The 27,154-nt window shown below is 46.3% G+C and overlaps 1 protein-coding gene across 1 annotated transcript; it reads right to left on the reverse strand.

The window, feature by feature from the left end:
• On the reverse strand, nt 1-27,154 carry LOC121841475 (dentin sialophosphoprotein-like). Its single transcript, XM_042310081.1, has 8 exons — nt 26,434-27,154; nt 25,827-26,084; nt 15,271-15,351; nt 14,684-15,172; nt 14,241-14,642; nt 760-949; nt 285-471; nt 1-198 (listed from the first exon to the last, which is right to left on the reverse strand). Exons 1-8 carry the CDS (start codon nt 27,152-27,154, stop codon nt 1-3), a joined length of 2,526 nt encoding a protein of 841 aa, XP_042166015.1.

A 27,154-nucleotide genomic window follows, 5' to 3' on the forward strand; every position in this document is an offset into this window, starting at 1 on the left:
TCAGAGTAACACAGAGTTCTCAGAGTGTACAGAGTTCTCAGAGTGCACAGAGTTCTCAGAGTGTACAGAGTTCTCAGAGTGTACAGAGTTCTCAGAGTGCACAGAGTTCTCAGAGTGTACAGAGTTCTCAGAGTGTACATAGTTCTCAGAGTGTACAGAGTTCTCAGAGTGCACAGAGTTCTCAGAGTGTACATAGTTCTCAGAGTGACACAGAGTTCTCAGAGTGCACAGAGTTCTCAGAGTAACACAGAGTTCTCAGAGTGCACATAGTTCTCAGAGTGTACAGAGTTCTCAGAGTGTACATAGTTCTCAGAGTGTACAGAGTTCTCAGAGTGCACAGAGTTCTCAGAGTGTACAGAGTTCTCAGAGTGTACATAGTTCTCAGAGTGTACAGAGTTCTCAGAGTGCACAGAGTTCTCAGAGTGTACATAGTTCTCAGAGTGACACAGAGTTCTCAGAGTGCACAGAGTTCTCAGAGTGACACAGAGTTCTCAGAGTGACACAGAGTTCTCAGAGTAACACAGAGTTCTCAGAGTAACACATAGTTCTCAGAGTGCACAGAGTTCTCAGAGTGCACAGAGTTCTCAGAGTAACACAGAGTTCTCAGAGTGTACATAGTTCTCAGAGTGCACAGAGTTCTCAGAGTGCACAGAGTTCTCAGAGTGACACAGAGTTCTCAGAGTGCACAGAGTTCTCAGAGTGACACAGAGTTCTCAGAGTGCACAGAGTTCTCAGAGTGCACAGAGTTCTCAGAGTGACACATAGTTCTCAGAGTGCACATAGTTCTCAGAGTGCACAGAGTTCTCAGAGTGCATAGAGTTCTCAGAGTGCACAGAGTTCTCAGAGTGCACAGAGTTCTCAGAGTGACACAGAGTTCTCAGAGTGCACAGAGTTCTCAGAGTGTACAGAGTTCTCAGAGTGTACAGAGTTCTCAGAGTGACACAGAGTTCTCAGAGTGACACAGAGTTCTCAGAGTGACACAGAGTTCTCAGAGTGACACAGAGTTCTCAGAGTGACACAGAGTTCTCAGAGTGCACATAGTTCTCAGAGTGTACAGAGTTCTCAGAGTGTACAGAGTTCTCAGAGTGCACAGAGTTCTCAGAGTAACACAGAGTTCTCAGAGTGACACATAGTTCTCAGAGTGTACAGAGTTCTCAGAGTGCACAGAGTTCTCAGAGTGACACAGAGTTCTCAGAGTGACACAGAGTTATCAGAGTGACACAGAGTTCTCAGAGTGCACAGAACTCTCTGAGTGCACAGAATTCTCTGAGTGTACAGAGTTCTCAGAGTTACACAAACTGTTGTCGTGTATTACCGGTTTCCTGTGTACACTATGCTGTGTCGGATCTTGTGATGTGTGCTACTGCGTAGGACTCTCTCAAACACTTCACACACACTGACACACACACTGCACATATTGCCTCATATCTCAAATCAAATCAAATCAAATCAAATTTTATTTGTCGCATACACATGGTTAGCAGATGTTAATGCGAGTGTAGCGAAATGCTTGTGCTTGTAGTTCCGACAATGCAGTAATAACCAACAAGTAATCTAACTAACAATTCCAAAACTACTGTCTTATACACAGTGTAAGGGGATAAAGAATATGTACATAAGGATATATGAATGAGTGATGGTACAGAGCAGCATAGGCAAGATACAGTAGCTGATATCGAGTACAGTATATACATATGAGATGAGTATGTAAACAAAGTGGCATAGTTAAAGTGGCTAGTGATACATGTATTACATAAGGATGCAGTCGATGATATAGAGTACAGTATATACGTATGCATATGAGATGAATAATGTAGGGTAAGTAACATTATATAAGGTAGCATTGTTTATATATTTACATAATTTCCCATCAATTCCCATTATTAAAGTGGCTGGAGTTGAGTCAGTGTCATTGTCAGTGTGTTGGCAGCAGCCACTCAATGTTAGTGGTGGCTGTTTAACAGTCTGATGGCCTTGAGATAGAAGCTGTTTTTCAGTCTCTCGGTCCCAGCTTTGATGCACATTGTACTGACCTCGCCTTCTGGATGATAGCGGGGTGAACAGGCAGTGGCTCGGGTGGTTGATGTCCTTGATGATCTTTATGGCCTTCCTGTAACATCGGGTGGTGTAGGTGTCCTGGAGGGCAGGTAGTTTGCCCCCGGTGATGCGTTGTGCAGACCTCACTACCCTCTGGAGAGCCTTACGGTTGAGGGCGGAGCAGTTGCCGTACCAGGCGGTGATACAGCCCGCCAGGATGCTCTCGATTGTGCATCTGTAGAAGTTTGTGAGTGCTTTTGGTGACAAGCCGAATTTCTTCAGCCTCCTGAGGTTGAAGAGGCGCTGCTGCGCCTTCTTCACGATGCTGTCTGTGTGAGTGGACCAATTCAGTTTGTCTGTGATGTGTATGCCGAGGAACTTAAAACTTGCTACCTCTCCACTACTGTTCCATCGATGTGGATAGGGGTGTTCCCTCTGCTGTTTCCTGAAGTCCACAATCATCTCCTTAGTTTTGTTGACGTTGAGTGTGAGGTTATTTTCCTGACACCACAGTCCGAGGGCCCTCACCTCCTCCCTGTAGGCCGTCTCGTCGTTGTTGGTAATCAAGCCTACCACTGTTGTGTCGTCCGCAAACTTGATGATTGAGTTGGAGGCGTGCGTGGCCACGCAGTCGTGGGTGAACAGGGAGTACAGGAGAGGGCTCAGAACGCACCCTTGTGGGGCCCCAGTGTTGAGGATCAGCGGGGAGGAGATGTTGTTGCCTACCCTCACCACCTGGGGGCGGCCCGTCAGGAAGTCCTAGTACCCAGTTGCACAGGGCGGGGTCGAGACCCAGGGTCTCGAGCTTGATGACGAGCTTGGAGGGTACCATGGTGTTGAATGCTGAGCTGTAGTCGATGAACAGCATTCTCACATAGGTATTCCTCTTGTCCAGATGGGTTAGGGCAGTGTGCAGTGTGGTTGAGATTGCATCGTCTGTGGACCTATTTGGGCGGTAAGCAAATTGGAGTGGGTCTAGGGTGTCAGGTAGGGTGGAGGTGATATGGTCCTTGACTAGTCTCTCCAAGCACTTCATGATGACGGATGTGAGTGCTACGGGGCGGTAGTCGTTTAGCTCAGTTACCTTAGCTTTCTTGGGAACAGGAACAATGGTGGCCCTCTTGAAGCATGTGGGAACAGCAGACTGGTATAGGGATTGATTGAATATGTCCGTAAACACACCGGCCAGCTGGTCTGCGCATGCTCTGAGGGCGCGGCTGGGGATGCCGTCTGGGCCTGCAGCCTTGCGAGGGTTAACACATTTAAATGTCTTACTCACCTCGGCTGCAGTGAAGGAGAGACCGCATGTTTTCATTGCAGGCCGTGTCAGTGGCACTGTATTGTCCTCAAAGCGGGCAAAAAAGTTATTTAGTCTGCCTGGGAGCAAGACATCCTGGTCCGTGACTGGGCTGGATTTCTTCCTGTAGTCCGTGATTGACTGTAGACCCTGCCACATGCCTCTTGTGTCTGAGCCGTTGAATTGAGATTCTACTTTGTCTCTGTACTGACGCTTAGCTTGTTTAATAGCCTTGCGGAGGGAATAGCTGCACTGTTTGTATTTAGTCATGTTACCAGACACATGCCCTGATTAAAAGCAGTGGTTCGCGCTTTCAGTTTCACACGAATGCTGCCATCAATCCACGGTTTCTGGTTAGGGAATGTTTTAATCGTTGCTATGGGAATGACATCTTCAACGCACGTTCTAATGAACTCGCACACCGAATCAGCGTATTCGTCAATGTTGTTATCTGACGCAATACGAAACTTCTCCCAGTCCACGTGATGGAAGCAGTCTTGGAGTGTGGAGTCAGCTTGGTCGGACCAGCGTTGGACAGACTTCAGCGTGGGAGCCTCTTGTTTTCGTTTCTGTCTGTAGGCAGGGATCAACAAAATGGAGTCGCGGTCAGCTTTTCCGAAAGGGGGGCGGGGCAGGGCCTTATATGCGTCGCGGAAGTTAGAGTAACAATGATCCAAGGTCTTTCCACCCCTGGTTGCGCAATCGATATGCTGATAAAATTTAGGGAGTCTTGTTTTCAGATTAGCCTTGTTAAAATCCCCAGCTACAATAAATGCAGCCTCCGGATAAATCGTTTCCAGTTTGCAGAGAGTTAAATAAAGTTCGTTCAGAGCCATCGATGTGTCTGCTTGGGGGATATATACGGCTGTGATTATAATCGAAGAGAATTCTCTTGGTAGATAATGCGGTCTACATTTGATTGTGAGGAATTCTAAATCAGGTGAACAGAAGGATTTGAGTTCCTGTATGTTTCTTTCATCACACCATGTCACGTTGGCCATAAGGCATACGCCCCCGCCCCTCTTCTTACCAGAAAGATGTTTGTTTCTGTCCGCGCGATGCGTGGAGAAACCCGTTGGCTGCACCACCTCGGATAGCGTCTCTCCAGTGAGCCATGTTTCCGTGAAGCAGAGAACGTTACAGTCTCTGATGTCCCTCTGGAATGCTACCCTTGCTCGGATTTCATCAACCTTGTTGTCAAGAGACTGGACATTGGCAAGAAGAATGCTAGGGAGTGGTGCACGGTGTGCCCGTCTCCGGAGTCTGACCAGAAGACCGTTTCCCTCTTTTTCGGAGTCGTTTTTTTGGGTCGCTGCATGGAATCCACTCCGTTGTCCTGTTTGTAAGGCAGAACACAGGATCCGCGTCGCGAAAAACATATTCTTGGTCGTACTGATGGTGAGTTGACGCTGATCTTATATTCAGTAGTTCTTCTCGACTGTATGTAATGAAACCTAAGATGACCTGGGGTACTAATGTAAGAAATAACACGTAAAAAAACAAAAAACTGCATAGTTTCCTAGGAACGCGAAGCTAGGCGGCCATCTCTGTCGGCGCCGGGCCATCTGCCTAACCACTAACGCAAAACCATAGTGACCCCCCACCCACACAAACACACGCACACACACACACACTGCACGCTGCCTGTGTCTATCAACTGTGGCTAACCCACAGCAAAGAGCCTCCCCTCTCCCCCCTCTGTGCCTTGATCCTACACCAACCTTCTGCCCTCTCTCACAAACCTCCCTCAGTCACTGAGTCCTCTGGGCTGGAACTAAACAGCGGTAAGTATCTCAGCTAACTAGGAAGTATCCACAGTAGAATAGCCAAGATACACACTAGATAGAGTAGGGTCTAATGGGGGGAATAGATGGGTCATAGGTCCAGTTATCATGGACCCACATTTGTGTGTGTGTGTGTCCGCATTTGTGCCAGCGTGCGTGCTTCAATGGGTGTGTGTGCGTGTGCATGTGTGTGTGCGTATGTGTGTATGTGTGTATGTGTGTGTGTGTGTGTGTGTGTGTGTGTATGTGTGTATGTGTGTGTGTGTATGTGTGTATGTGCATTACATTACATCTAGAGACAGACTATAGATCAAACTGTTGTCTCTTTCATTTTACTCAGTAAATGAGCGTCACAGTAATTACAAACACTGTTTGTCCCTTTTCATAACGAGACACTTTAATTACATCTTGTTGTTAATTCAGACACGTTTCTGCAATTATACTTCACCTGGACTACTTTGACATCTGCCAAGTACTCTTCGGTGTCAAACGTTATTACATGAATAGAACCGGTCTTGTATCTGAAAATGAGTCAGAAAAGCCTCCACTGAGAGAATGATATGTAAATAATTGTAAAAATGTCAGGGGAACACATCCAGCACAGAGATGTTTACAATGAACACCTAAACCTCTATCCTCTCTGATAATCTCTCCACAATGAACAGCTAAATCTCTCCACTCTGATAAACTCTCCACAATGAACACCTAACCCTCTCTCCACTCTGAGAATCTCTCCACAATGAACACCTAACCCTCTCTCCACTCTGATAATCTCTCCACAATGAACACCTAACCCTCTCTCCACTCTGATAATCTCTCCACAATGAACACCTAACCCTCTCTCCTCTCTGATAATCTCTCCACAATGAACACCTAACCCTCTCTCCTCTCTGATAATCTCTCCACAATGAACACCTAACCCTCTCTCCTCTCTGATAATCTCTCTCAAACAATGAACACCTAACCCTCTCTCCTCTCTGATAATCTCTCCACAATGAACACCTAACCCTCTCTCCTCTCTGATAATCTCTCCACAATGAACACCTAACCCTCTCTCCTCTCTGATAAGTGTCTGCTCTAAACCAAGTTAAAGTGTCAGCTCTAAACCAAGTTAAAGTGTCTGCTCTAAACCAAGTTAAAGTGTCTGCTCTAAACCAAGTTAAAGTGTCAGCTCTAAACCAAGTTAACGTGTCAGCTCTAAACCAAGTTAAAGTGTCAGCTCTAAACCAAGTTAACGTGTCAGCTCTAAACCAAGTTAACGTGTCAGCTCTAAACCATGCTAATTCATTAGGCCCTAATCTATAGATTTCACTAGACAGACAATATAGACTTGCATCTGTTGGTCAAGGATACCTTAAAAACGTTAGAGCCATGGATCAGAAAACCAGTCAGTATCTGGTGTGACCACCATTTGCCTCATGCAGCACCACACAGTTGGCACTATAGCCGTTAGCGTCACGGTTGTTTTGGATTGTTTATTGTTTTTGTCGGCGTCATGAAAATAAAGGAATATGTACGCTCACCACGCTGCACCTTGGTCCTCTTCATTCAACAACCGTGACAGAGATGTATTTTGTCATGTATTACAACATTCTATAAATCATGACATAAACAACATGTCACTTTGCTGTTGGCCTCAACCCAACATGCTTCAACTGTTTCAAGTAGGAAGGATATCCTGTTTCTCAGCTAATATTCTGTACCAGCGGGACCAGCAGTCTAGTATATACTTCTACCCAGAGTAATGTATTCACAGAGTTGGGACAACTTTTAGAATTGTGAAAAATGATTCTTATTCTAGACAGTCCGTTACATAGCATGGTTTAGTTATTCCCCATGCTATACATAACAGCTAATGGGAAGATAACATGGCTGACATAGAATGTTGTGATGTCATGTTTAATGCATCATAATGCAGAATCCTCAGTGTCCCAACCATATAATCAGGAATTAGAATTCCTAACTCTGTCAATACATTCTTCTGGTTCTACTCATTGAAAGATCTCTTAGAGTAGAACTGGTTTAAGGTCAATGGAGGTGGTTCACTGAACTACTGTACGTTGTTGTGAGGACTAGTCGTGTCTCAGACCTGAAGACTTATGTCACATTCCCAAAGCCTACAATAGATTCTGGATCTGTAAGCTACCATGAGACGTACAGGAAATACTGATTTGAGACCCTGAGACCACTTGTATTATAAAGTAGGAGGGAGGGAACGAGTCCATTTGTGCTACTGACTTTACACTAAAACCATAAAAGGAGTAAATGAGTTGGTAACGGTTGGTTTCAAGGAGAATAGAAGTGTTGTTTGGAGATCTGTGTTGTGGTATCATTGCTCTTTCTCTCTTATGCCATATTATTAAATGAGATGAATGTCCTAGAATCCTTTAAGATCCCCTTTTTCTTCGGCTATCCTCATAGGATAGCAATTTTTTGGTTCCAGGTAGAACCATTTTGGGTTCTAGGTAGAACCCTTTTTGGTTCTAGGTAGAACCGTTTTGGGTTCCATTAAGAACCCTCAGTGGAACAGGTTTTACCTGGATCCAAAAAGGGTTATTTAAAGGGTTCTCCTACAGTATAGTGTAGGAGGCTGGGAAATGGTCTTCCTTTCATTACAACTCATTCAGACTGAGACCATCGTGTGTGTGTGTGTGTGTGTGTGTGTGTGTGTGTGTGTGTGTGTGTGTGTGTGTGTGTGTGTGTGTGTGTGTGTGTGTGTGTGTGTGTGTGTGTGTGTGTGTGTGTGTGTGTGTGTGTGAGCTCTTCAGACACAGAGGGTCAAAGAGAGTTGACTGACGGACTGACTCCGTCTTGACATGGGAGAGTGGCAGTGGTAGGCCTGAAGCAGGAGGCTAGAGTTCATGAATGGCCCCAGCAAGATGAGCTCACCCTGGGGGAAGATCAGATGTGTTCCCCTAGGACAGGGGAATGGGCCGGATGCAACAGGACAGTTTTACGATTCACTCGTCTCTTTTTCCTCCATCTTGCTCTATCGTCCCGGTCTTTAGTCTCTTTGTAATATTGTCCCTTTCTCATCGTTCCTTTTTCCTTACCCCTCTTTTTGTCCTCTGTCTCTTTCTCTAACAGCTCATTGTTTGTTGTACATAACCTTCATAATCTTTTTTCAGCCTCTCTCTCTCTCTCTCTTTCTCTCTTTCTCTCTCTCTCTCTCTCTCTCTCTCTCTCTCTGTCTCTCTCTCCCTCTCTCTCTCTCTCTCTCTTTCTCTCTCTCTCTCTCTCTCTCTCTCTCTCTCTCTCTCTCTCTCTCTCTCTCTCTCGATACTATATGTCACCAAAACACAGCTTTACCTTGCTGATTAAAAACAGCACAATCCCTCTCATTTCTCTAGATATAACACCTCAATCTTAAGGGAGAAGTTATTGCCACCGTAGCTCTCACCATGACAACACATGGAACGCTATATATGCTAATTATTATGAATGTCTAATTAGTGATATGCAAATTAGATGTTTCCATCATTGGCCGCTATCTGCTATGTGGATGGATGTATGTGTGTGTGTGTGTGTGTGTGTGTGTGTGTGTGTGTGTGTGTGTGTGTGTGTGTGTGTGTGTGTGTGTGTGTGTGTGTGTGTGTGTGTGTGTGTGTGTGTGTGTGTGTGTGTGTGTGCATGTGTGTGTATGCTCCCATAGTGGGAAATTCACCCTTTCAAATCCCTGAGGAAATAATCATCCACTCTCCATCACCTCCCATCACACACACACACACACACACACACACACACACACACACACACACACACACACACACACACACACACACACACACACACACACACACACACACATCCAATCAAAAGACACAAACACACAAAATTTATTTGGTTAATTGTCTAATATGTAAATAGAAGACCTGGGCCCCATTCATTTTCTCTGTGACACACACACACACACACACACACACACTGCATCCCATGCTGCATCCCACTAATCCCCATGATTGGGGTGATGTCACAGACAGGACATGGTGGACGGAACAGAACAGTGGACGTGACAGTGGCGGCGTCATACTGTATCAATTGAAAGCAATATAAAAGAGTATGTGGACTTGTGTTATTACTGGCTGTCTGCCATTTGTGACTCGTTTCAGGAGACTAGGTGTATGCCGTGTGACACTACCTCACAGGAACGCCATTTCGACGTTAAAAAATGAAAATAATGTCATCAAAATTTTGTTCAATTAGGAGCCTAGTTTTTTTTTTTTGATTATTTATTTCACTTTTTAATTTAACCTTTATTTAACTAGGCAAGTCAGTTAAGAACAAATTATTATTTACAATGACGGCCTCTTCCGGCCAAACCCGGACGACTCTGGGCCAATTGTGTGCTGCCCTATGAGACTCCCAATCACGGCCTGGATACAAACCAGGTACTATAGTGACGCCTCTTGCACTGAGATGCCTTAGACTGCTTAGACTGCTGTATAAAATACCTGTCTTCAGATTACATCTTCAACTAAGGGCAACCACGGCAACCGTGTCAGAGAGATTGAGAAGCGTCCGTAAATGTATATGGGTAAGATAGTCTAGCTACATTTTTAGATTCTAATTTTGTCAGAAAATCATTTTCATTTCTAGTTGAAGTGTACTGTTAGCTAGCTAATTTTTGCTTGCTGGCTCGCTATCTAACGTTTTGTGTATGATCTGTGTAGCAATATTATTTGTATCTCAGAGCAATTTGCTTTGATATAGACTATAGATCAGCTAGCAAACATTGAGCCAAGTTGGTTAGCTACCTGCAAATCCATGCAGGGAGGTAACATTATGAGTTAGAATTATGGTTCATTATTTAGCTAGCCAGCTACATGTCTAAACAAAATAAATTATTTCAATATAATGTTAATGTCACTGCGACAATTGTCAATAGGCATAGCTGATACATTCAGAATAACTGACAAATATACGAACGCTCAACACCCCATTGAATACAGCTGATGTCAGTAAATGTTGGCAAAAAAGCATAATTAAATTCTTGCCAGCAGCATAGTTGCAGTCATCAATGCTCTGGATAACATGAAAACAGCCAAACCATCTCTGCTAGGGCGAGTAAAATAGCCAGAGTGAGCTATTGTCTCATTTGTGTCTGGAAGTAGCTAGCAAGCTAGCCAACATTAGGCAGTTAGCTTGGGTGCTTGACTGCTGTTGTTAGGTCAGAACGCTCGGATAAACCCTACTCTTTGGTCAAGCGTCCAGTGTGTGCTCTGACAAAGCTCTGAGTTTACAAACACCCAGAACGCACTCTGGCACTCTAGATTACATTTACGAACACACCCGTAGTATAAACCAGCCTTCAGTCTTGAAAATCTTTGGTTGTATTGCACATAGCCTCACATGTGATTCCTTAAAAAGATGGGTGGAGCTAAAGCTTAAGAGGGTGTGAACCATTCTGAATGGGTGGAGACAAAGGGCAGTACTCCAGTAGGTACCAAAACATTCAAGGGCCATTTTTCTCAAGATTGAGGTTAAAAGTTTATCAACTTTCCAAGCAGAATTCCATTCCTCAACTGTAGTTGTATGATATAATATTTTCTAGATCTGAGACTCTACTTGTATCCAATTAAAACATTTAAAAAAACACAATTTCAAATTTTGCTACATAAGACCGAATCGAGCTTTGATGAAATGGATGCTGACCACATGCCGGGAAGATAAGCCAATTGGCTTGGACAAATGTCCCTGATGTCTTACAATTCATACCCATATTCATTTGAAAGTGGATGATGATAAGAGCATACCGTAATTTCTGTAAACAAGTCCCACTTTAATGGTATATAGGAAGGTGTGTGTTATAAACTTCTATATTTAACCAAACGATAGGAATTGCAGAAACAAAAACATTCCTCGTTTTGCCAAGCAGGGTAGTTAATTGAATTTGAGGAACGTGCACATTTAACAAATTGTGTGTGTGTGTGTGTGTGTGTGTGTGTGTGTGTGTGTGTGTGTGTGTGTGTGTGTGTGTGTGTGTGTGTGTGTGTGTGTGAGTGTGCTCAACTCATTAGCATGCTGAGTGATTGGGGTGCCCTGGGCAAGTCACCTATAGTAAGAGACAAAGACAGACTGAATACATTAGGTGTACCAATCACACACCTAAACTCTAATGTAGGTCCCTCGCAGCTCTCTTTCTATAGAAGCCCCAAATTAGTATTTTGGTGTATAGATGCTGTATGTGTTGGGAGGGGGGGTAGTGGGGAGAGGGGAGTGGGGTAGGGGGAGAGGGGAGTGGGGTAGAGGGGAGGGGGAGTGGGGTAGAGGGGGAGAGGGAGGGGGTAGAGGGGTAGGGGGGAGGGGGTGGGGGAGGGGAGGGGAGTGGGGTAGAGGGGAGAGGGGAGGGGTGGGGTAGGGGAGGAGGGGGGAGTGGGGTAGAGGGGAGAGGGGAGTGGGGTAGAGGGGAGAGGGGAGTGGGGTAGAGGGGAGAGGAGGAGGGGAACATGGGGAAAGTAAAGAGAAAAGTGTTGAGAACAGGAGAAAGGGCAAAAGATTATGTTTAAAAAGGAAGAGGAAAGAGAGAGAATAGAAGAGAAGAGAAGAGAAGAGAAGAGAAGAGAAGAGAGGAGGAGAGAAGAGAAGTGAAGAGAGGAGAGAGAGAGAGAGAAGAGAAGAGAAGAGAAGAGAAGAGAAGAGAAGAGAAGAGAAGAGAAGAGAAGAGAAGAGAAGAGAAGAGAGAGAGAGAAGAGAAGAGAGCAGGAGAGAAGAGAGAGAGAGAGAAGAGAAAGAAGAGAGGAGGAGAGAAGAGAAATGAAGAGAGAAGGAGAGAGAGGAGAGAGAGGAGAGGAGAGGAGAGAGAGAGGAGAGGAGAGAGAGGAGAGGAGAGGAGAGGAGAGGAGAGGAGAGGAGAGGAGAGGAGAGGAGAGGAGAGGAGAGGAGAGGAGAGAGGAGAGGAGAGGGAGAGGAGAGGAGAGAGAGAGGAGAGGAGAGGAGAGGAGAGGAGAGGAGAGGAGAGGAGAAAATATGATAGAAGAGAGGAGAGAGAGGAGAGAGAGAGGAGAGAGAAGAGGAGAGGAGAGAGAAGATGATAGAAGAGAGGAGAGGAGAGGAGAGGAGAGGAGAGGAGAGGAGAGAGAGGAGAGGAGAGGAGAGGAGAGGAGAGAGGAGAGGAGAGGAGAGGAGAGGAAGATGATAGAAGAGAGGAGAAGAGGAGAGGAGATGATAGAAGAGAGGAGAAGAGGAGAGGAGAGGAGAGGAGAGAAGAGGAGGAGGAGAGAAGAGAGGAGGAGAGAAGAGAAAGGAGGAGAGAAGAGAAGAGAAGAGAGGAGAGAAGAGAAAAGAGGAGAGGAGAGAAGAGGAGAGAAGAGAGCAGAAGAGAAGAGAGGAGAAGAGAAGAGACGAGAAGAGAGGAGGAGAGAAGAGAGGAGGAGAGAAGAGAAAGGAGGTGAGAAGAGAAGAGAGGAGGAGAGAAGAGAGGAGAGAAGATGATAGAAGAGAATGGAACTGAAGAGACGAGGAGAGAAGTGAAGAGAAAATGATAAAACACTAAAAGTAGAGAGGAGGAGAGAAGAGAAGTGAAGAGAGTAGTCAAGAAATGATCAAATACACTAAAAGAAGAGATTCTAAATGAACCTCCATTCATAAACTCACTGGTTGGTTTGGGCTCTGTCTCCATGACTACGGAGCATCTTCACACCTTGTTGACGACAGAGGATTGGTGAGAATGAAGTAACGGGTGTGAAGAACCAAGTCCCCACAGTGACAGTTGCCGTGACATCAAACACATCTTTAAATGGCTGCTTTCTGTACATCTAAAAAACAAAATCGTTGACTAACTGTTTATGTTTATTATAATAATGAACTGATCTTCATCTGTTTTTATTTGCATAAATAACTCAAATTAATATAACACTCATTTCAGTGTTTTGTATAAATAATAATACGCAAATTAATATCACACATCAATTTACATATAATCACATTTAACACAGGATGTACAGAATTCTCACTGTTAGATCAGTGCAGTAAGTTGAATTAGATATAGTCTGTAAGCCTACATAAAGAGTTTAGCCCAAGGACAATGTTATCTCACAAAAGCAGGATTTTCACACACACACACATGCATGATCACACGCACACACACAGTTGTGTATTACTATACTTGTCGGGACCAACAATTGATTCCCTTTCAAAATCCTATTATCCCTAACCCCTAACCATAAACCTAATACCTAACCCTAACCCTGACACTTGTCCTAATCCCTAACCATAAACCTAATACCTAACCCTAACCCTGACACTTGAATAGCCTTTTTGCTTTTTAGGACCGGCCACATACTCACTTGTCCGAATTCCCCCCCCCACACACACACACAACTTCATATTGAGTTGTTTGCAATTGTATTGAATAACCATTGTGTGCAGGTAATATACCCAATCAAGCAGCCCTAGGCATTAAGCTTGTTCCTGTGTATCTGTTCTTGTCTAGACAGCATGACTCACCACTCTTATTCACATCACACACTAGGGAGGGTTAAACTGAGGCTGCTGTAGCTACCCAGCAGAGATGAGAAGGAAGGGAAATTACAATGATTCACCTTTTCACAAACCTTCTATCACTCTAATCTCCTCTCTTTCTCTCTCTCTCTCGCTCTCTCGCTCTTTCTCTCGCTCTTTCTCCCTCCTTTCAAATCATATCAAATTGCATTTGTCACATGCTTTGTAACTTACAGTTATTAACTGTGAAATGCTCACTGACGGGCCCTTCCCAACAACGCAGACAGAAGAATAATAGAACCCGATCAGCTCCTTTGTCTTTTTTGACGTTGAGGGTGAGGTTGTTGTCCGGCACAGGAAGTACAGGAGGGAACTAAGCACGCACCCCTGAGGAGCCCCTGTGTTGACAGTCAGCGTGGTGGATGTGTTGTTGCCTTCTCTGGGGGCAGACCTTCAGGAAGTCCGGGATCCAGTTGCAGAAGGAGGTGTTCAGTCCCAGAGACCAGCACTTAGTGACGAGTTTTGAAGGGCCCTATGGTGTTGAACACTGAGCTGTAGTCAATGAACAGTATTCACACATAGGTGTTCCTCTTGTCCAGGTGGAAAGATGGCAATGTGGAGTGCAATAGAGATTACGTCATCTGTGGATCTGTTGGGGTGGTTTGCGAATTGGAGTGGGTCACTGTGCAGGTCACGGCTGGGTTTCCCTTTGTTGTCTGTGATGTCGGTGTTGTCTGTATTGTCCGTGTTGTCTGTATTGTCTGTGATGTCCGTGATGTCTGTGATGTCCGTGATGTCTGTATTGTCCGTGATGTCTGTGTTGTCCGTGATGTCTGTGTTGTCCGTGTTGTCCGTGATGTCCGTGATGTCTGTATTGTCCGTGATGTCTGTATTGTCCGTGATGTCTGTGTTGTCCGTGATGTCTGTGTTGTCCGTGATGTCTGTGATGTCCGTGTTGTCTGTATTGTCTGTGATGTCCGTGATGTCTGTATTGTCCGTGATGTCCGTGTTGTCCGTGATGTCTGTGTTGTCCGTGTTGTCCGTGATGTCTGTATTGTCCGTGATGTCTGTGTTGTCCGTGAGGTCTGTGTTGTCCGTGTGATGTCTGTTGTCTGTCCGTGATGTGTATTGTCCGTGATGTCTGTGTTGTCCGTGAGGTCCGTGTTGTCCGTGTTGTCCGTGATGTCTGTATTGTCCGTGATGTCTGTGTTGTCCGTGAGGTCCGTGTTGTCCGTGTTGTCCGTGATGTCTGTATTGTCCGTGATGTCTGTGTTGTCCGTGATGTCCGTGATGTCTGTATTGTCCGTGATGTCCGTGTTGTCCGTGATGTCTGTGTTGTCCGTGTCCGTGATGTCTGTATTGTCCGTGATGTCTGTGTTGTCCGTGAGGTCCGTGATGTCTGTATTGTCCGTGATGTCTGTGTTGTCCGTGATGTCCGTGTTGTCCGTGATGTCTGTGTTGTCCGTGTTGTCTGTGATGTCTGTGATTGTCTGTGATGTCTGTCCGTGTTGTCCGTGAGTCTGTCCGTGTTGTCTGTGATGTCTGTGATGTCCGTGTGTGATGTCTGTGTTGTCCGTGTTGTCTGTGATGTCTGTGATGTCCGTGTTGTCTGTGTCTGTGTCCGTGATGTCCGTCCGTTGTCCGTGATGTCTGTATTGTCCGTGATGTCTGTGTTGTCCGTGATGTCCGTGTTGTCCGTGAGGTCTGTGTTGCCCGTGTTGTCTGTGATGTCTGTGATGTCCATGATGTCTGTGATGTCTGTGTTGTCCGTGTTGTCCGTAACAGTTTGCAAGCCTTGCCACACCCGATGGGCGTCAGAGCCAGCGTTATATGATTCGATCTTAGTCCTGTATTGACACTTTGCCTGTTTGATGGAGGTTGTAGTGGGATTTCTTATAAGCATCCGGATTAGTGTCCCACTCTTTGAAATCACCAACTCTAGCCTTTAGTTCAGTGCAGATGTTGCCTGTAATCCAAGGCTTCTGGTTGGGACATGTACGTACAGTGTACGTACGGTCACTGTGGGGATGATGTCGTCGATGCACTTATTAAATGAAGCTGGTGACTGATGTGGTAAACTCATCAATGTTATTGGATGAATCCCGGAACTTTTTCCAGTCTGTGCTAGTGAAACAGTCCTGTAGTTTAGCATCCTCTTCATCAGACCACTTCCTTATTGAGCGTATCATTGGTACTTCCTGTTTGAGTTTTTGCTTGTGAGCAGGAATAAGGAGGATAGAGTTATGGTCAGATTTGCCAAAGGGAGGGCGAGGGAGAGCGAGAGAGGGCGAGGGAGAGCAGAGAGGGCGAGGGAGAGCGAGGGATGGCGAGGGAGGGAGAGGGAGGGCGAGGGAGAGCGAGGGATGGCGAGGGCGAGGGAGGGCAAGGGAGGGCGAGGTAGTGCAATTGAGAGCAGGCGAGGGAGAGGGAGAGCGAGGGAGGGAGGTGAGGGAGAGCAAGGGAGGGCAAGAGAGAGCGAGGGAGGGTGAGGGAGGGCGAGGGAGAGCAAGGGAGGGCGAGGGAGGGAGGGAGAGGGAGGGCGAGGACAAGGGAGGGCAAAAATGTTGTCGCCTTTAGTTGCCAAGGTAACATGCGGTAAAACAGATTTCTGTTGCCCTGCATTAAAGTCACCGGCCACTAGGAGCGCTGTCTCTGAATGAGCGTTTTTCTTGTTTGCTTATGGGCCTATACAGCTCGTTGAGTGTAGTGTTTGTGCGTCGGTTTGTGGTGGTAAATATAAAGCTCTGAAATGTTTTTTTTTTGTTGATGAAAAACGCTAGTTTGGTCTGCAGCTTATTGTGACTCAGCTGAGCAAAGAACTCGAGACTTCCTTAACATTGGAGATCGCACACCAGCTGCTGTTCACAAAGACACACCCCTCCCCCCTAACCTTACCTGAGGCTGCCGGCCGGTCTAAACAATGAAGATTTATATTATCCCATGTCCGTGTTAAGCCAGGTCTCAGAGAAACATAACATTTTACAGGTCTTCCTCTTTCGAGTCCCGATTAGATTAGCAGAATTGGTAGAATTGATCAGGAGCCTGTAAAACGGCTTCTATCCACTGCAGTGCCATCTCCCTCCTTCTCTTAAAAAGGAAGATATGACAATCTAACGTTGTAGTATTCCAAGTCGGGCAGACGGGTCGCCAATGAAGAGTATGGATTATTGTATGGGGGAAATACAGTATACAAATGTATTTGAGAAAGATCATTTTATTGAGAAAATGTGTTTAGACCGAAATTGACCGATTTTAAAGGTTGTGTCAATAGATTTTTGGGGGTGTGTGAAAAAGAAAAATGGGTCCCCCCCTGTCAAAATAGTTTAAATACCTCTGATTTAAACATTAATATGCAGGAACAGCTCTTAGCCAATGTGAAGAGACCACTGTCTGTCAGCAAAGTGATTTACTCACACACACAGACACATACACACAGACACATACACACACACAGACACACACACACAGACACATACATACACAACAGCCAGGTCACAAATTTGAAGTCCGTCCAGGTAAACAGGATGTCAGGAGATTACTTCAGAACCCGCCACTAGGGGCAACGGTGAGCGCTATTACCATCAAGTAGTCTTGGAGTTTGCCGTGAGCTCTGGGTCTCCGAGGGTCACGTGTTCAATCCCAGTGCTAGGTAGTCATTTGAACTCTTAACCATTCAGAATTCATTCCTGAACTCTTACATTTGATGTTTATGGACAAATGTTTGGATTCAGCAGTGAGACTGTGAGAGCTTGTTGCACACACACACACACACACACACACACACGCTCCTGCCCAGACACACCTATCAGTGTAAATCCCTCCCTGCTCAGATGAATGTATTTATACTTCCTGTTGATTTTAATCTCCACCTAATCCTATGACTGTATTTCATACACAGAAAACAGGAAGTGTGTGTGTGTTCTCCTCTCATTGAGGGAGACAGAAAGAGAAAGGGAGAGAGAGACAGAGAGACAGAGAGACAGAGACAGAGAGACAGAGAGAGAGAGAGAGAGAGAGAGAGAGAGAGAAACACAGATAATGAGAGAATGAAAGATGGGAGAAATTTTTAAAAAGATAAAGAAACAGCAAAAATATATTCCTGGTTGTGACATGTTGTAGACACACAGGAACAGGACATGACATCATGAACACGTTTTGTCAGACTGATTTAAATGGAACCCCATTCCCTATTTAGTGCACTACTTTTGACCAGGGCCCATATGAGGGAATAGGCTTCCTATTTGGGACGCATCATGTTTTTTGGCAGAGTGACCCTAATGTGACACAGCCCTTTTACTCCTCACCTCTGTTCCCAGCCCTCTCAAAACCAGCCAAGAATATAGTTAAGGGGTAAATATTTATCCATCCAATGAGCAACGCATCCTGTAGAGAGGAGTGTGGGTGTGCGAAAATCTGTCTCTCATAGGAAACAGAAGATATACAACTCAGGACATCATGTCCTTGCTAGTGAAAAAGCACTTCATTCCCCCCCCCAAAAGAAAACGTAGAAGTGAAGGATGATATACAAAAACACTTGACTACTTTTCAAAGGAAGAGATCTGGTGATTAACAAGGACCGTTTCTGGTTAATCTTCTATATAGTTTAATTTAACTCCATTATAAGTCATAGGATAAATAATTTCACAAAAACAGGTTGAGGTTTAGATTTGGGTCCAGATCCAAACAACTTGGAATAATATCTGCTCAATCTTCATTGGATTCCCTAGTAGTCTAAGGCACTTCATCTCAGAGCTAGAGGCATCACTACGGACCCTGGTTCGATTCCTGGCTGCATCACAACTGGCCGTGATTGAGATTCCCATTATTGGCCCAGCGTCGTCCGGTTTTGGGGCCGTCATTGTATAAAAAAAAATTGTTCTTTACTAACTTGTTAAATAAAGGTTACATTTAAAAAATGAGAGGATTCCCAAACCTAGACCTAACCCCGTCAACCTTGGAATGTTCTAGAGTGAAGAACAACACCACGTGTATCATCATGGTTCAGGTGTTGTCACAGAGCTATGTTTGGCCAATGAGACTACTTTTGACCAGCACTGGCACCGGAGAGAGAGAGAGAGGGAGAGGGTTGAGAGAGAGAGGAGAGAGAGAGAGAGAGAGAGAGAGAGTGGTTGAGAGAGAGAGAGAGGGTTGAGAGAGAGAGAGAGAGAGAGAGGTTGAGAGAGAGAGGGGAGTTGAGAGAGAAAAAGAGAGAGAGTGATTGAGAGAGAGAGAGAGGGATTGAGAGGGAGATAGAGAGAGAGAGTAAGAGAGAGGGGAGTTGAGAGAGAAAAAGAGAGAGAGGGATTGAGAGGAAGAGAGTGAGTCAACGAGGGAGGGAGGGAGGGAGGGAGGGAGGGAGGGAGGGAGGGAGGGAGGGAGGGAGGGAGGGAGGGAGGGAGGGAGGGAGGGAGGGAGGGAGGGAGGGAGGGAGGGAGGTTAGCAGAGAAGTGATAAATGAGAAGTTTTGATTTGCTATTTCAGGGTATATCTGTCTCCTCCGTTAGGAGAGCAGAGAGGGAAACAGTGTTTGTGTGCCAGAGTCATGTGTCTCGGAGACAGCCAATGAGACCAGAGGAATTTGGTTCACATGCAAGTTTACTGGGTCAGACAGAAGCTGAGGAGGGGGCAACAACCAATCAGAATAGACCCAGGTGTCCGGAGGAACCAGCCAATGAGAGGTGACTCCTGTTTCTGGATGGTCCCAGTTGATGTTTGACAGCTAGACGGCTGCTCCAGACATACTGTATCTAATTGCCAGGGAGCGTGTGTGTGTGTGTGTGTGTGTGTGTGTGTGTGTGTGTGTGTGTGTGTGTGTGTGTGTGTGTGTGTGTGTGTGTGTGTGTGTGTGTGTGTGTGTGTGTGTGTGTGTGTGTGCGTGTGTGTGTGTGTGTGTGTGTGTGCGTGCGTGTGTGTGTGCTTGCAATAAAGAGTGAGGGATGCATATAGAAAGAGAGATGGAGAGAGAGAGGAAGAGATAGGTAAGTAAATGAGAGAAAACATTGTATCACATATAATTATGCAAAACTCATCTCTCCAATGATTGTGTTAAGTGTCAGCTTAAAACAATGTCTGCGTCCCAAACAGTTGGTCAATAGACAGCTACCCAAAATATAGATGACAACCCTCTTAATAAATAATAGCAGCTTATCATTCTAACTCAGGCAAGCAAAAACTCTAGACTGCCGCCCCCCCCACTCCCCCTTACTCTTACCAGAGGCTGCTGTCCCCCCCCACTCCCCCTTACTCTTACCAGAGGCTGCTGTCCCCCCCACTCCCCCTTACTCTTACCAGAGGCTGCTGTCCCCCCACTCCCCCTTACTCTTACCAGAGGCTGCCGCCCCCCCACTCCCCCTTACTCTTACCAGAGGCTGCCGCCCCCCACTCCCCCTTACTCTTACCAGAGGCTGCCCCCCACTCCCCCTTACTCTTACCAGAGGCTGCCCCCCCCACTCCCCCTTACCCTTACCAGAGGCTGCCCCCCCCACTCCCCTTACCCTTACCAGAGGCTGCCCCCCCCACTCCCCCTTACCCTTACCAGAGGCTGCCCCCCACTCCCCCTTACCCTTACCAGAGGCTGCCCCCCCCACTCCCCCTTACTCTTACCAGAGGCTGCCCCCCCCACTCCCCCTTACCCTTACCAGAGGCTGCCCCCCCCACTCCCCCTCCCCCAGAGGCTGCCCCCCCCACTCCCCCTTACCCTTACCAGAGGCTGCCCCCCCCCACTCCCCTTACTCTTACCAGAGGCTGCCCCCCCCCACTCCCCCTTACTCTTACCAGAGGCTGCCCCCCCCACTCCCCCTTACTCTTACCAGAGGCTGTCCCCCCCAGTCCCCCTTACCCTTACCAGAGGCTGCCCCCCCCCACTCCCCCTTAGTCTTAACAGAGGCTACCGTCCGGTCTAGACGAATCATTGACAAGCCGACGAGATATACACTGAGTACACAAAACATTAGGAACACCTTCCTAATATTGAGTTGCACCCCTCCCCCCTTTTTGCCCTCTGAAATGACTCGATTCGTCGGGGGCTCCACAGGGTGTTGAAAGCGCTGTGAAAGGGATGCTGGCCCATGTCGACTCCGATGGTTCCCACAATTGTGTCAAGTTGGCTGGATGTCCTTTGGGTGGTGGACCATTCTTTATACACACGGGAAACTGCTGAGTGTGGAAAAACCCAGCAGAGTTGCAGTTCTTGACACACTCAAACCAGCGCGCCTGGCGCCTACCAACATACCCCGTACAAAGGCACTTAAATATTTTGTCTTGCCTTTTTCGCCCTCTGAATGACACACATGTTCAATCCACGTCTCAATTGTCTCAAGGCTTAAAGATCCATCTTTAACCCATCTCCTCCCCTCCATCTACACTGATTGAAGTGGATTTAACAAAGTGACATCAATAAGGGATCATATCTTTTCACCTGGCTTCACCTGGTCAGTCTGTGTCATGGAAAGAGCAGGTGTTCCTAATGTTTTGTAAACTCAGTGTATTTTGTCCATGTTCTTGTTCAGCCAAGACTCTGAGACAAACTCTGCAGGTCCCTAATGAAGCTCATTCAGTGTGTTCAGGTCCCTAATGAAGCACCTTCAGTGTGTTCAGGTCCCTAATGAAGCTCATTCAGTGTGTTCAGGTCCCTAATGAAGCTCCGTCAGTGTGTTCAGGTCCCTAATGAAGCACCTTCAGTGTCTTCAGGTCCCTAATGAAGCACCTTCAGTGTGTTCAGGTCCCTAATGAAGCACCTTCAGTGTGTTCAGGTCCCTAATGAAGCACCTTCAGTGTGTTCAGGTCCCTAATGAAGCACCTTCAGTGTGTTCAGGTCCCTAATGAAGCTCATTTTCTCTCTGCCCCCACTTTAAAACTGCCACATTTTCTCTCTGCCCCCACTTTAAAACTGCCACATTTTCTCTCTGCCCCCACTTTAAAACTGCCACATTTTCTCTCCCCCACTTTAAAACTGCCACATTTTCTCTCTGCCCCCACTTTAAAACTGCCACATTTTCTCTCTGCCCCCACTTTAAAACTGCCACATTTTCTCTCCCCCACTTTAAAACTGCCCCTCTGCCCCCACTTTAAAACTGCCACATTTTCTCTCTTTAAAACTGCCCCTCTGCCCCCACTTTAAAACTGTCACATTTTCTCTCTGCCCCCACTTTAAAACTGCCACATTTTCTCTCTGCCCCCACTATAAAACTGACAACAAGAGGGGTGTAAACAGTGTGAACAGTTTGGGGTTAAAGTGTTGCGAGGGGATTTTGATTACGTGCCAATACCCATCGAGACCTTCTCTGAAACCCTGGTTCAGTAACCTGGTCTAGGGTTTCCACACACTATACAGTGTCTCTGTCACAACGTCCCTGTCTCCTCCACATGAGCACGTCATGAAGTACTACAGTACCAGACAGACGCTATCAAGATCTGGACTGTGTGTGTGTGTGTGTCTCTGTGTGTGTGTGTGTGTGTGTGTGTGTGTGTGTGTGTGTGTGTGTGTGTGTGTGTGTGTGTGTCTCTGTGTGTGTGTGTGTCTCTGTGTGTGTGTGTGTGTGTGTGTGTGTGTCTCTGTGTGTGTGTGTGTGTGTCTGTGTGTGTGTGTGTGTGTGTGTGTGTCTCTGTGTGTGTGTGTGTGTTGTGTGTGTGTGTGTGTGTCTTTGTGTGTGTGTGTGTGTGTGTGTGTGTGTGTGTGTGTGTGTGTGTAACACCTCAGGGTCTCTGGTGACTGAGACGGGGCCTTTAGACATGAGCAGCTGCTAGCAGAGCTTCCTGTTTTGACTGTTGCTGTCTGGCTGGCTGTGAACACAATGCTGTTGACCTGACTCCTCAACATTGTACTGTGAAGAATGGAAACTAACCAGCACATACACCTCATCCGCTCCGTCAGAGGAGGCTGGTGTGAGGCGATATAGGAGGACGGGTTCATGGTAATGGAATGAAACAGCATCAAACACATGGGTTTCATCATAACATGAGTCCATCCTCCTATGTCTCCACCCACCAGCCTCCTCTGCACTCCATGTGGTAGGGGAGGAGGGAAAAGACACAGAAAAGCCATGTTGAGAAACTAGAGGAATCTTAACGAGCATAAACATCATCTGAGAGTTTAAAGAAAATACCTAACTCTCCACAATCAAAGGACTATGGCTCATTTGGATTTATCAATCTGTGTGTGTTCTTCATACTTTTGATCATCGCTATTTACAAACACACAGCATTCTCCAAACACTCTTTAAAACAAGCACATACACACACATACATACACACACACACACACACACACACACACAAACACACTTTGATGTGGTGACGTTTGATTGAAGCAAGTGAGTCTTAAACACGCTCTGATTTGAAGTTACACTAAATCACCACATCCTCCCAGGGGGAAACTTCTCCTGGATCTGTCTATAGGGACACTGAACACAGGACAAATACATTACTCATATCATTAGGAAAGGTGGATAGGAAAAAGAGAGAGAGAGAGGGAGAGCAAGAGAGAAGGACGGAACAACAAATCAGCTCAATGCATTTGAATAATCTATGGAATCTTCTGGGAAAATTTAAAAAGACTAAAGAAACAACAACACAAAGAGTTCTCTCTCCAAACCACTTCTCCAATCTTTTCGTCGCTATATCAAAGAACACAGAGCAAAAACATATACATGATCAAATACAGATCTTAGAATCAACTATTAAAGACGACCAGAAACCACTGGATTCGCCAATTACATTGAATGAACTACAGGACAAAATACAAACTCTCCAACCCAAAAAGGCATGTGAGGTTGATGGTATCCTAAATAAAATGATAAAATACACAGACCACAAATTACAATTGGCTATACTAAAACTCTTTAACATCTTCCTCAGCTCTGACATCTTCCCCAATATTTGGAACCAAGTACGGATCACCCCAATCCACAAAAGTGGAGACAAAGTTAACTACCGTGGTGGGATATGCGTCATCAGCAATCTTAGGAAAATCCTCTACATTATCAATAACAGCAGACTAGTACATTTCCTCAGCGAAAACAATTTATTGAGCAAATGTCAAATTGGCTTTGTACCAAATTTCCATACGACAGATCACATATTCACCTTGCCCACCCTAACTAACAAACAAACAAAGGCAAGGTCTTCTCATGCTTTGTTGATTTCAAAAAAGTTTAACTGACTTTTGTATGAGGGACTTTTGTATGAAGTTGATAGAATGTGATGTTGGGGGAAAAACATACAACATTATAAAATCCATGTACACAAACAACAAGTGTGCGGTTAAAATTGGCAAAAAAACACGCACATTTGTTTCCACAGGGCCGGGGAGTGAGACAGGGATGCAGCTTAAGCCCAACTCTCTATATCAACTAATTAGCACAGCAGAAAACTGTGGTTCAGATTAAAAAAGCAATAAAACGGTCCTTCTTTAGACTAGCTGACTATGTGGAGCATTTGTGGGTTCAGCATTTGTGGGTTCGATTACAGGCTCAAGATGGACTGAAACAAAATAACTTTCTTCTGAAACTCATTAGTCTATTCTTGTTCTGAGAAATGAAGGCTATTCCATGTGAGAAACTGCCAAGAAACTGAAGATCTGGTACAACGCTGTGTACTACTCCCTTCGCAGAACAGCGCAAACTGGCTCTAACCGGAATAGAAAGAGGAGTGGGAGGCCCCGGTGCACAACTGAGCAAGAGGACATGTGCATTAGAGTGTCTAGTTTGAGAAACAGACTCCCTCACAAGTCCTCAACTGGCAGCTTCATTAAATAGAACCCCCAAAACCAGAACCCCCAACAGTGAAAAGGTGACTCCGGAATGTTGGCATTCTAGGCACAGCTACAATTCCAGCTACAATAGTAATTTACAACATTAACAATGTCTACACTTTTTTGATTAATTTGATGATATTTTAATGGACAAAAAAAAAGATTTTTTTTCAAAAGCAAGGTCATTTCTAAGTAACCCCAAACTTTTGAACAGTAGCGTATATCAACAAATTGGCGAGGGCACTAGAATAGTCTGCAGCACCCGGCCTCACCCTACTAGAATCTGAAGTCAAAATGTTTACTGTTTGCTGATGATCTGGTGCTTCTGTCCCCAACCAAGCCCCAACCAAGGAGGGCCTACAGCAACACCTAGATCTTGTGCACAGATTCTGTCAGACCTGGGCCCTGACAGTAAATCTCAGTAAGACCAAAATAATGGTGATCCAAAAAAGGTCCATTCGCCAGGACCACAAATACAAATTCCATCTAGACACCGTTGCCCTAGAGCACACAAAAAACTATACATACCTCGGCCTAAACATCAGCGCCACAGGTAACTTCCACAAAGCTATGCCATCAAAAGGAACATAGAGTTCGACATACCAATTAGGATCTGGCAAAAAATACTTGTAATAGTTATAGAACCCATTTCCCTCGATGGTTGTGAGGTCTGGGGTCCCCCAACCAATAAGTCACAAAATTGGGCAAACACCAAATTGAGACTCTGCATGCAGAATTCCGCAACAATATCCTCTGTGTACAACGTAAAACACCAAATAATGCATGCAGAGCAGAATTAGGCCGATACGCACCAATTATCAAAATCCAGAAAAAAAAACGTTAATTTCTACAACCACCTAAAAGGAAGTGATTCCCAAACCTTCCATAACAAAGCCATCACTTACAGAGAAATTAACCTGGAGAAGAGTCCCCTAAGCAAGCTGGTCCTGGGGCTCTATTGATAAACACAAGCAAACCCCAGAGAGCTTCAGGGCAGCAACACAATTAGACCCAACCAAATCATGAAAAATCTAAAAGATAATTACTTGACTCATTGTAAAGAATTAACAAAAACACTGAGCATGCTAGAGTGCAATTTGGCCCTAAACAGAGAGTACACAGTGGCAGAATACCTGACCACTGTGACTGACCCAAAATGAAAGAAATCTTTGACTATGCGCCGGGGCATTGATTGCGGTCTCGTGTGTTTTTCGCATTTTGCTGTACATAATGTTTCTGCCATCGTCTCTTCCAAAAAGAGCTAACCAATAAGTGTGTTTTTTTTCTTTAGCAAGTCGGACGAGAAGGATTTTCTTCAGACAACCAGACATCCACTATTCTGTACATAATGTTTCTGGGACGGAGGTCGGGGACGGAGGTCTTATGACCAAAAAGAGCTTCTAGAGGACATTGATTAGTCATCTCGTACTGGAAGATGATTTTTTTCTTTAGCAAGTCGGACGAGAAGGATTTTCTTCAGACAACCAGACATCCACTAGGGGGAGTCAGAGTACCTTACCAAACAATTTCCTGTGATTCGCATGAAGAAGAGATGGAGATATCGGGGACGGAGGTCGGGGACGGAGGTCGGGGACGGAGGTCGGGGACAGAGATATTGGGGACGGAGGTCGGGGACGTAGGTCGGGGACAGAGATATTGGGGACGGAGGTCGGGGACAGAGTAGGTCGGGGACGGAGGTCGGGGAGGTCAGAGATATTGGGGACGTAGGTCGGGGACGGAGATATTGGGGACGTAGGTCGGGGACGTAGGTCGGGGACTGAGATATTGGGGACGAGATAGCTCGGGGACGGAGATATTGGGGAGGTCGGGACAGGTATTGGGGACGGAGGTTATTGGGGACGGAGGTCGGGGACGGGGATGGAGATATTGGGGGTCACAGAGATATTGGGGAGGTCAGGGACAGAGATATTGGGGACGGAGGTCGGGGACGTAGGTCGGGGAGATATTGGGGACGGAGGTCGGGGAGGTCGGGGACAGAGATATTGGGGACGTAGGTTTGGGACAGAGATATTGGGGACGTACAGTCGGGGACAGGGGACGTAGGTCGGGGACAGATATTGGGGACGACAGAGATAGGGGACGGGGGGGACAGAGATATTGGGGACGTAGGTCGGGGACGGAGATATTGGGGACGGAGGTCGGGGACAGAGATATTGGGGACGTAGGTCGGGGGGACAGAGATATTGGGGACAGAGATATTGGGGACGTCGGGGGGACGTAGGTCGGGGACAGAGATATTGGGGACGGAGGGGACGTCGGGGACAGACGTAGGTCGGGGACAGAGATATTGGGGACGGGGGGACAGAGATATTGGGGACGGAGGTCGGGGACGGAGGGGACGAGGTCGGGGACGGAGATATTGGGGGCGTACGGGGACAGAGATAGGTCGGGGACTGAGATATATGGGGACGGAGGTCGGGGACTGACTCGGGGAGAGATATTGGGGACGGGTCGGGGGACGTAGCTCGGGGGGACGGAGATATCGGGGGGATGGGGACGAGGTCGGGGGACAGAGATAGGGGACGTCGGGGACGGAGGGGACGTTGGGGACGGAGGGGACGTAGGTCGGGGATGGGGGCGTAGATATTGGGGGACGAGATAGGGGACAGAGATATTGGGGACGTCAGGGACAGAGATATTGGGGACGTAGGTCGGGGACAGAGATATTGGGGACGTCGGGGAGGTAGGGGACAGAGATATTGGGGACGTAGGTCGGGGACAGAGATATTGGGGACGTACGGGGACAGGTTTGGGACAGACAGAGATATTGGGGAGGTCGGGGACAGAGATATTGGGGACGTCGGGGGACAGAGATATTGGGGACAT

The sequence above is a fragment of the Oncorhynchus tshawytscha genome, linkage group LG31, assembly GCF_018296145.1.
Source record: "Oncorhynchus tshawytscha isolate Ot180627B linkage group LG31, Otsh_v2.0, whole genome shotgun sequence".
NCBI lineage: Eukaryota > Metazoa > Chordata > Actinopteri > Salmoniformes > Salmonidae > Oncorhynchus > Oncorhynchus tshawytscha.